We start from the raw sequence: 8920 nt of genomic DNA, 5'->3' as shown, positions 1-8920 counted from the left end.
AAAGGAGTGTTAACCAGTGTTATATAGAGTAGGTAGTATTTTGCTTTCTTGAGTAATAAATAAAGGCCTTTCTTGAATCAACAAGAAAAATACATATAATTTAGCAGAAGAAATCAGCTAAGTATATGAAGAGGCTGTTTAGAGGAAAAAGCGTACAACTGTCCCCAGTAGAAGGCGGCTCATCTCACCCTATGTAGTAGCTGAGGAAATTCCTGAAGACAGAACTAAGATGATTTTTTTCAGTGATTAATTTGCATTTTTTCTAATGCACAGAAAGTAGCCGGTCAGGATCCACAGTCTATGGTGTGGGGTCGTATTAGCCTCAGTAGCTCAAGACAAGTAAAAGGACAGGTTTACCTCAACCGTGCAGAACTTGCGTGGCAGGTGTGGCTCTGATATCGTCGAGCAATGTCTTGTGTATCACGTATTTACAAGCTATGTGCTGAGATGACTGAACAGGCTGACTTCGTGCATAGAAGTACTCACGATAAACCAGTTGAGAGCTGGTAAATGTTTAGCACAAAGAGTTATTTTTGTTTTAGAGGAGTTGATCTTTTAACCTTCTTTCCCCTACCCACCCCCCCCCAACTAAAATGAGACAGCAGAGGGATTTCTAGCTAGCAAAGACAAAAAATGTCTTCTGTACGTTAAAAGCATGCCTTTCTGTCCTCTACAGCAGGAGGGCGTGTGTCCACCTCATTCAGTGTAATAGCTATTATTGTTTGAAAAGTTAAAATGACAGTATCAATATGGGAGAATATTTTGTAAGTCAGGTATGGCTTTCATGGCAAATGTGAAACGTGGGTGTTATCGGCATTATAAACGCCCTCCCCTCTAGGCAAAGAACCAAGAGTTACTTGCAGCTCAATGTCCGGATTATAGCTGTTTCTCAACTTACAGTTCTGAACCCAAATGTGCAAGTAAGGGTTCAAACTCTGCCCCCTTCACTCTAAGGATGTCTCCAGAGAGGTGCTTCAGCCCCTGCAACCCAGGGGCCCCCAGCAGGGCCTCTGCACAGAAGCAGAGGAAGAACATTAACCAGGGCAGTGGGAGACGCCATGGCGCCCCTATCCTCTTAAGTGCCTGTCACTTTGCCTAAATCGCACTGTGGGTGGGGTCGGATGTGTCCCTGGCTTCTGTGGAAATGCAAGTCCACCTAGGTGGAGAAACCTACCAAACTTTGTTTCCTCCTCAGGTCAAAGCATGGGTGAGTTGAGAGCAGGGCATTTGACAGAGAAACAAGAAGGGGGGCCAGAGCCATAGAAGGTCTCAAGCAAGATGCCTGCCTTGAGTTCAGCCTTCACTGCCATCTGGAATTACATATAAGAAGCTATCTTTATGCAGGAGACAGAAATGGTGGGCGTGGGGAGATGCGAGTTGGGCCAGTGAAGGGCGGCGGATGCTTGGTTTGGGATGCAGCTGTGCCCCAGATGTTCATTGGCTTCCCCGGGTCTCCAGACTAACTCAGGCAGAGACCTTGTTCTGCACAAAAGCCTTACAGAGATGCGGTGGGGAGAAGGAAATGGAACTGTTATTAAAAAGAAAACAAAACCAAGACAAACCAAAAAAGAAAACCCTCTTCCTCTGGCGTCTCCGAGGGCTTTTGAGTCACTCTCTGAGGATAGCTTGGTGAGGAAACTCACACATTGTCCTTTTCCTGCCCTGGGGGACGCAGTCTTTCTCTCTCTCTCTCTCTGGCAGGTAGAATTGGTGGCCAGGTTTTTTCATCTGCCACTCCTCTTATGTTTTTGTGAAGAGACTAGAAGCCAATGAGAGAGGCTGCCTGGGAGAGGAGGGAAGATTGCAGCAAGATCGTCTGAGAACTTGCAGAACTTTCCAGGACCTACCAGGTAACAGGGCTTGTTCGTCTCTCTACCTCTCTCTTTCCCCTTCCCTCCCTCTCCTTCTCCCTCTCTGTGCAGTTCTCCCAGTAACAATCTGTGTCAATCTGCACACGTGATCTTTCTAAGCCTGAGTTTCATTATTCCTAAATTATCAGGGTCAGGAATTACATACCTTAAAGCCCCAAATAACTGCAAACAGAAAATATTACTAGTACTATATTTTTCAGAACCTAAAATTTTGAACAGAATGAGCTCAGAGAGTAGCCCTTTGGTGATACTAGCTTGCTTATTTCTCGCGTTTGTGCAAAAGTGTATTCACATAGGCACCCACATCTGGGTGCACCTATAGAGTTCTCTGCACGTTGCTGGGTGAGGGAGGACGGTCTGACCCTCCTCCCTGCAACCTGCTCCCAGAAGTCATAGGATGCCCTTTGAAGAACAGGCTGAAAACTGGCCTTGCGATTTTAATCTGACTTGATGTCTGTTGCTTGTCTCTGTTGCATACACCGCTCAACTCGAAGGCAAGTTTCTGTTTTCAAGAGGGAAAAAGATTTCAGGAACAGGACGTGCTTTATTTCTGAGAAACACGTGCTTTATTTCTGAGAAATAAAACACGTGCTTTGGTAAACACGTGCTTTACCGCTTGGGTAAAACACGTGCTTTATTTCTGAGAAAGACATACAATTTATTGTTTTGAAAAATGATTTAACCTGCTCACTGACCAGGATGGAGTTACGAGGGCGTTATCCCTGGAGGATTACCCTGCTTGGCACCCTTTGACAGCGACGGTGTCTCACCATGGCATCTTGTTTATGATTCCTAATCGGCGTGTCACCTTCTCCAACCCTCTCCCGTGGGGCCAGTAGGGAGGAGATCCTGAATACTTTTGGCAAATGAGAGTGAGATAATCCGCCTGGGTTTTGGCCCATTTCAGGCCAGTTTCAGCCCATTTCACAATTTTGCCAAGGGTGCCTCTACCTTTCCTGTCCCCACGTGCTCCTTTCAGCCCTGCCCAGTGGAGACGTCGCAGGAAGTGGGGCTTCCCAAGGGTGGTACAAGGAATCACCTTCTTTCCCTGTCTTTGGAAGGAGCTGTTCTCTAAACTGGTCCAACCGTCCTCCAAGTGTAGGGAGAGAAGTGTCTAGCAAAGCTAGGTATTTAGTAACATTTTCAATGAGTGGATGGAAGGATGATGGCTCTGCAGTGAGGTTGATGGCCAGGAGGAAGCACGATGATGGTGATGTTGGGAGGGGACTAATGTGGTGACAAGGGCACAGGGATCTGCAGGGGACAGAGCAGGGGAGGGTGTGCAGCTGGGACCCGGTGGCAGCCTTCTGGCCAGAGGTGTGGCCGTTTGGACTAGAGAGGGAAAAAAAATCCTCACAAAATAATTGAGAAAGATGGTTCTTGAGAAGGGGCTCCTTTTTTCACTTCTCCTTCTGCTCAGGCTAGACTCAGAGAGAGCAGGAATTTAAGCCTCTCATTCTTGTTCCAAGATGGCTGGCTACCAGTCGCTTGGCCATACACATCACGTGAGTAGCGCTGCTTGACCCGTTCCCGAGGGTCTGAGGGGCAGCCAGAGGGGAACATCCCTCCCAGCACACAGGGCAGGCGGCACACTCTGGTCCTGCCTGCACTCCCAATTGGCCGGGAGACACCGTGAAGGGGTTGCCATCTCTCTCGGATATCCCTTCAACCCACAGTCCTGGCTGCAGGTGGCTTCACGTCGCTGCTGTATTCCTCATATATAAAAGACGTGGACAGTGTTAGCTGATTTCTCTGAGTCCAGACATATCAGCTCCAGCCCCCCTCCAGCTCCCGTTTCTGCAGCTCTTTCAGCATCACCTTCTCTGCCCCTTAACATTCATCCAATCACTTACCTGGTACCAGCCTGGTGTCCTCAGATGCTTGGGAGCCCCTCCTTGCTGGTCCTCTCTGGAGACCACCATTCAAGATGATCCAAGGGCAGTACATGAGAAAACAGAGGACCTTGGCTTCAAGGTCATCAGCACAGAAAATAAGCTGATATCTAAAAAACACCTGTGTCCCCATGTGCCCCCCCCATGCAATCACATCTTTTAAAAACTCCTCCCTGTAGACTTCGTGCTTGAAAAGATCCAGCCAAAGATGAGAATTATTTTCAGGTTTGCTCCTTCTCCAAATTTCAACAGAGAGAGTTAGCTGGATCGATGTATCAGTTTTCTCCAGAAAAAACAGAACCAATAGGATGTACGTATGAAGAAATCTATTTGAAGGATTGGCTCACGCATTTATGGGGGCTGGTAGGTCCCAAACTGGCAGGCTGGAAACTCAGGCAGGAGCTGATGTTGAAGTCTTGAGGCAGAATTCTCTTTTGGCTTGAAAATACCATTAGAACGAATTACAAGATATTACCGGGAAACTGTCTGATAGAAGCTGAATTTTGACATTCAAATTAAAATAATTCCCAAGTTATTTATTTATTATTTTCCCTTCAAAGGTAATCACTGTGGCCAGTTTCAGAGGTGGAGGGGCTAGATAACATCCTATATGGTGTGATTCCAAGGAGCGTGGAGGAAATCTACTTATTCCAAAAAGTAGTTTTTTTCGGTTCACCTGTCCCAGATGCTGAAATTCCACAATTAGAGATTCATTCTTTAGCATTAACTGCTTGGGCCTTAGAAAATACTCTAAAACTTGGCACACAGTGAGGTCCTGATGCAGTTTTGGGAAGGGTCGTGAAGTTCTTTGCCAATAGTGAAGCTTGAGTAGTCATTCTTGGGTGGGGCCTGAGTGGCCCCACTCGCTGAGCACAGGAAGTAGGAAGTAGGAAGAAAGACAAAGATCAAGAAAAAGGCATATGGGGTACAATGAAAGAAGGAGAGTGGACTGGAGAGAGATGCCCCTGAGGTAGCTACTGGTCAGAGACTATTTGAGTTGAGAATATGGAAGCATAGATCTTTGGTAACATAAGAGCTGGTCTGAGCCTAACAGATCAGGTCTTCCCTCTGTTTACCGGACGTATGCTCCACCCCACTGCCCACCTGGGGTCACGACAATCTCCTACTCCTGGCGCGACCAACCCGTCCTGGTTTGCCTGGGGCTCTCCCAGTTTCAACACTGAAGTTCCTTTGATCAGGGGATCCTCTCAGTCCTGGGCAAACTGGGATGATTCGTGACCCTCTCTACCACCATCACCATGGAAACTCAGGGAAGAACGTCTTTTGTGAGTTTACCCAAGGCGAAACTTTGCGAGGCAATCTTGAGTTTGGGTGCCAGGACTGAGACCCTGAAGACAGAGAGCCAGGAAGCCAGGATATGACCAACTTCCTTAGTTGGTCTTCTGGGTGGACAGCACGTTTGCAGTGCATCCTGTTAGCAGCTAAATCCAGGTGGTGGGAAACCACGTGCGGTGCCCTTGTGTTGGGACTGTCTATACACTCTTGGTGAGGAAGTTCAGTCTAGCGCCAAGAAAGGCTGAGGGTCAGCAGCCCTGGGTTTAGTCTCGGCTCATCCATTAAAGTATGTGTGACCTTCAGTAGTTGTTTTCTTCTCCCTTCAATCTCCTCACCTATAAAATGTGGTGTTTTGTGTCGGATGTCACATCCGACTTGAGTATGAACAATCTCTGCCTGTTTTCCGTCTAGAACAAAATGGAGGGGCTTCAGAAGGGTGGAGAAGACACGTGCATCAAAGGTAAGATCTGGTGGAGCCCTGCACGACACCTGGGGACCAAGAACTCAGCATTGGGTCAGCAAACTTCCCACCTGTAGGGAAAGGTACAAGACTAGAGTCACCTCAAAACAAAGAAAATGCATATCCCCCAAGAAATAGAACTTATTAGGCTATCTGCTGTCATGCTGTCCTTAGTGAGGGTAAGTTCTTTCAGATAAAATCCTGCCATCTTGTAAAACAGAGACCAGGCAGGGATGGGAGGAGATGAGAGTATGCGACTAACAATTAATTCAGTGGTTGTAGGAAGCTCTGAGCATCAGAAGGCCTTCAGGGTGGGAACTGAACAGGGAGAATGTTCTGGAAAGGGTGGAAAAGTTCAGCATCCCAAAAGGAGCGAACCTAAGGACTTTGACCAGCTGGGATGATTTATTCCACCAACCCTGCATGACTTCCCTTTATTCTCTAAGTAAGAATATTTACTCTGAGCCCAGCCCTGTTCTGGGAAAAGAGAGTGTGATAGCCTGATTGATCCAGGGACGCTCTTTCTTCTAGGTCTTTTCCTTTTTATCTTTCGTTCTCTTCCTCCTAAAAAGGCATTTATTACTCTTTTTGTCAGTTCAGGCTGCTAAAACAAACACCACAGACTGGGTGGTAATCAACAAACGTTAATTTCTCACTGATCTGGAGGCTAGGAGGTCCAAGGTCCAGGTGTGGTAGGTCTGGTGTCTGGGGAGAACACTCTTCCGGGTTGCTGTGTCCTCATCTGGGGGAAAGAGAGTTCTAGTCTCTTTCTTTTCTTAGAAGGACGCTAATTCCATCATGGAGTTCCATCCTCACGCCCTCATCTAGACCTCAGCACTTCCCAAAGACCCAACTTCCAGATACCATCACATTGATGATTAGGGTTTCAGCACATGATTTTGGGGGGGACACATTCAGTCCATGGCAATGGCGCATGAACTTTCTGTGTGCTCTGACAGGTGGAGGAGAAGAGAGCTTAAATGCAGGATCATTTTGGTTGCGGATCATCCTGGTGGGCAAAACAGGCAGCGGGAAGAGCGCCACCGGGAACAGCGTCCTCTGCCAGCCAGTGTTTGAGTCCAGGCTGGCGGCCCAGTCGGTGACCAGGAAGTGTCAGGGCGCAACGGGCACGTGGGATGGGAGGAGCGTCCTGGTGGTGGACACACCCCCCATCTTTGAGGCGAGGGCCCAGGACCAAGAGGCGTACGAGAACATCGGGGACTGCTACCTGCTCTCGGCCCCGGGGCCTCACGTGCTGCTGCTGGTGACCCAGCTGGGGCGCTTCACAGAGCAGGACGTGGTGGCCGTGACCAGGGTGAAGGAGGTCTTTGGGGCGAGAGCCCTGAGACACACGGTCATCCTCTTCACCCACAAGGAGGACTTAGGGGACGGATCCTTGCATGACTACGTAGCAAACACAGACAACGTCAGGCTGAGGGCCCTGGTCCGGGAGTGCGGGCACAGGTACTGCGCCTTCAGCAACCGGGCCTCCGGGGACGAGCAGAGGAAGCAGCTGGCCGAGCTGATGGCCGTGGTCGAGGGGCTGGAGAGGGAGCTCCAGGGCGCCTACCTCAGCAACGACCTCTTCTTTGATGCACAGCGGCTCCAGCAGGGCGGGGGCGACCCCCATGGAGAAGGTCACGTGCGCTACCTGGCCAAGGTGCGGTCGCATATTGCAAAGCAAAAGCAAGACCTGAGAGAGGCCCAGAGAAACGGCGCCTTCAAGGCGCTCCTGCGAGTCAGGCGCTGGGCCGTCGTGCACGATGCTCTTTGTGTTTGTCTTGTCTGGGGCAGCGTACTTTTCCTTCTTATTCTGCTGATCATCTGGTATCATCTTTAATTCTCCTCCGTCTCATCTGTTTGTCAGAGGCTTTTCTGAAGTACCACCTCAAGGATTCCTTGTTCATTTCAGAAATAAATTCTGTTGGTCTGCAGAGGACATGGTTTGTCATCTCCGCGGCTCCCATCTTCCTTGTAGGTTTCTGGCTCGGTTCATGCCTCCACCAGTCCCTCGGTGAAGCCACGTGCCTCAGAGGAAGATGACGATGGCTCAGTTCGAGGGTTGCCTGGCTGGTCTATATACAATCTCATTTTCTTTGTAGTGAGCAGCTCAGGCACAGGCCTGAGACCCAATTCAGGCCAATGGGAAGTGAGAAAAAGTCTGCAGAGCTGGGGCCAGGTTTCTGCTTGCCCAGGAAAGACCCCCATAGAGAGACAGTCTCTTCCTCCTCTGAGCATTGTTGGACCTGAGTGTAATGCTTGGAATGACAGCAGCCGTGGGGCTACCGACCTGAGGTTGAAGCCAAGCAGAATGATGGAGTCAGCCCGAGCCACTGACTCCACCGCCTTGAAGCTTGCACTGTCTCTGGGTTTCCAGTATGTCAGCCAATAAATTCCCTTATTGCTTAAGCTACTGGAGTTTGGGGTCTCTTTTATCTGCATTTGAAAACATCTGAACTACTGAAGCGTTCTCCATATCCTTTAAAAAAAATCCTTAAATCTATCAGAACTTCCCTGTTTTCATGCTTCCTGTGAGTAAGTGAATCGAGACTAAGTAAACGAATTTCTCTTTTCTTGTTCCCAGTATCAGGAAGGACCTCCCTCTACAGCCAAATTTCCTGCTTAGAGTAAACGTTCACTGAATCCTGAAGAAAGTGAAAAATCCCTAGAGTCGTATTATTTTGGAAATGACAAAAGGAGGGGGCAGAGTAAATGGGACGATCCCGAGGGGGGTCTTTTCCATGCTTCGTTTATCCTTTGAGGGAGAAACAGAGCCACATTTGAACACTTTCCAAGGAGTTACTTTGGCGAACATTCACGTGTGAGCACAGGCTGAGCAAAACCCTTTCTCCTTCTCTGCAGTAAAGTATCCTTGGGTTAACCCTCCGGCTTTATTCCTCTTGGAAATCAACAAAGGTGGAATGTCGTCCGGATCACTGGGCAACGCTGCTCCTGGGGAAAGAGATGACTTCCTGGTGCGGGGAGGCCTGGGAATGGACCATCTACACGCCTGGAGGGAGACCATCCTCCTGCAGCCCTGCTCTCTAATACTTTCTTGGGCCGAGTTCCTGCCTGGTAGGGATGCCTTCCCTGGAGGGAGGATGAGACCGCCCCGCCCAGAGGGCTTCAAGGACGGCACAACCAGCTCCAAAGTCTGCCTTCTTCTGCGCAGCCCACTCTCCCTCTGAGGGTCCGGGAGAGTGCAGGGAGCCACTGTCACAGGCAGGCAAGACGGAAACCTGGCTCCCTCCCGACCTTGCTGCTAGTGCCCACACTGTGTCAGTTCCACCCCGTCGGTGTCGCCCCTCCGCGTTCTCTCCTCTCCTTCCCCACGCCTCGTGTTAGGGCGCAGACTCTGATGGCCAAGATGGAATCCTTTTCTTCTGAATGGTATCCTTTGT

General features: G+C 49.4%; 1 protein-coding gene across 2 annotated transcripts; it reads left to right on the top strand.

The window, feature by feature from the left end:
* Positions 1-1519: 1519 nt before the first annotated feature.
* Positions 1520-7933, top strand: LOC137229457 (GTPase IMAP family member 5-like). Of its 2 annotated transcripts, XM_067747401.1 has the most exons (4): positions 1520-1629; positions 1757-1850; positions 5471-5519; positions 6479-7933. In XM_067747401.1, the coding sequence occupies exons 3-4, from the start codon at positions 5477-5479 to the stop codon at positions 7357-7359; spliced, it is 924 nt and encodes a 307-aa protein (XP_067603502.1). In that variant the 5' UTR covers positions 1520-1629; positions 1757-1850; positions 5471-5476; the 3' UTR covers positions 7360-7933. The 2 variants fall into 2 exon arrangements, with proteins under 2 accessions (XP_067603502.1, XP_067603501.1); XM_067747400.1 differs by lacking the exon at positions 1520-1629 and having other exon boundaries at positions 1640-1850.
* The last annotated feature ends 987 nt before the right edge of the window (positions 7934-8920 follow it).

Source organism: Pseudorca crassidens, chromosome 8 (assembly GCF_039906515.1).
Source record: "Pseudorca crassidens isolate mPseCra1 chromosome 8, mPseCra1.hap1, whole genome shotgun sequence".
Classification (NCBI taxonomy): Eukaryota; Metazoa; Chordata; class Mammalia; order Artiodactyla; family Delphinidae; genus Pseudorca; species Pseudorca crassidens.
The sequence above is the reverse complement of the archived record's forward strand: the minus strand, read 5'-3'. Positions and strand labels throughout refer to the sequence as shown.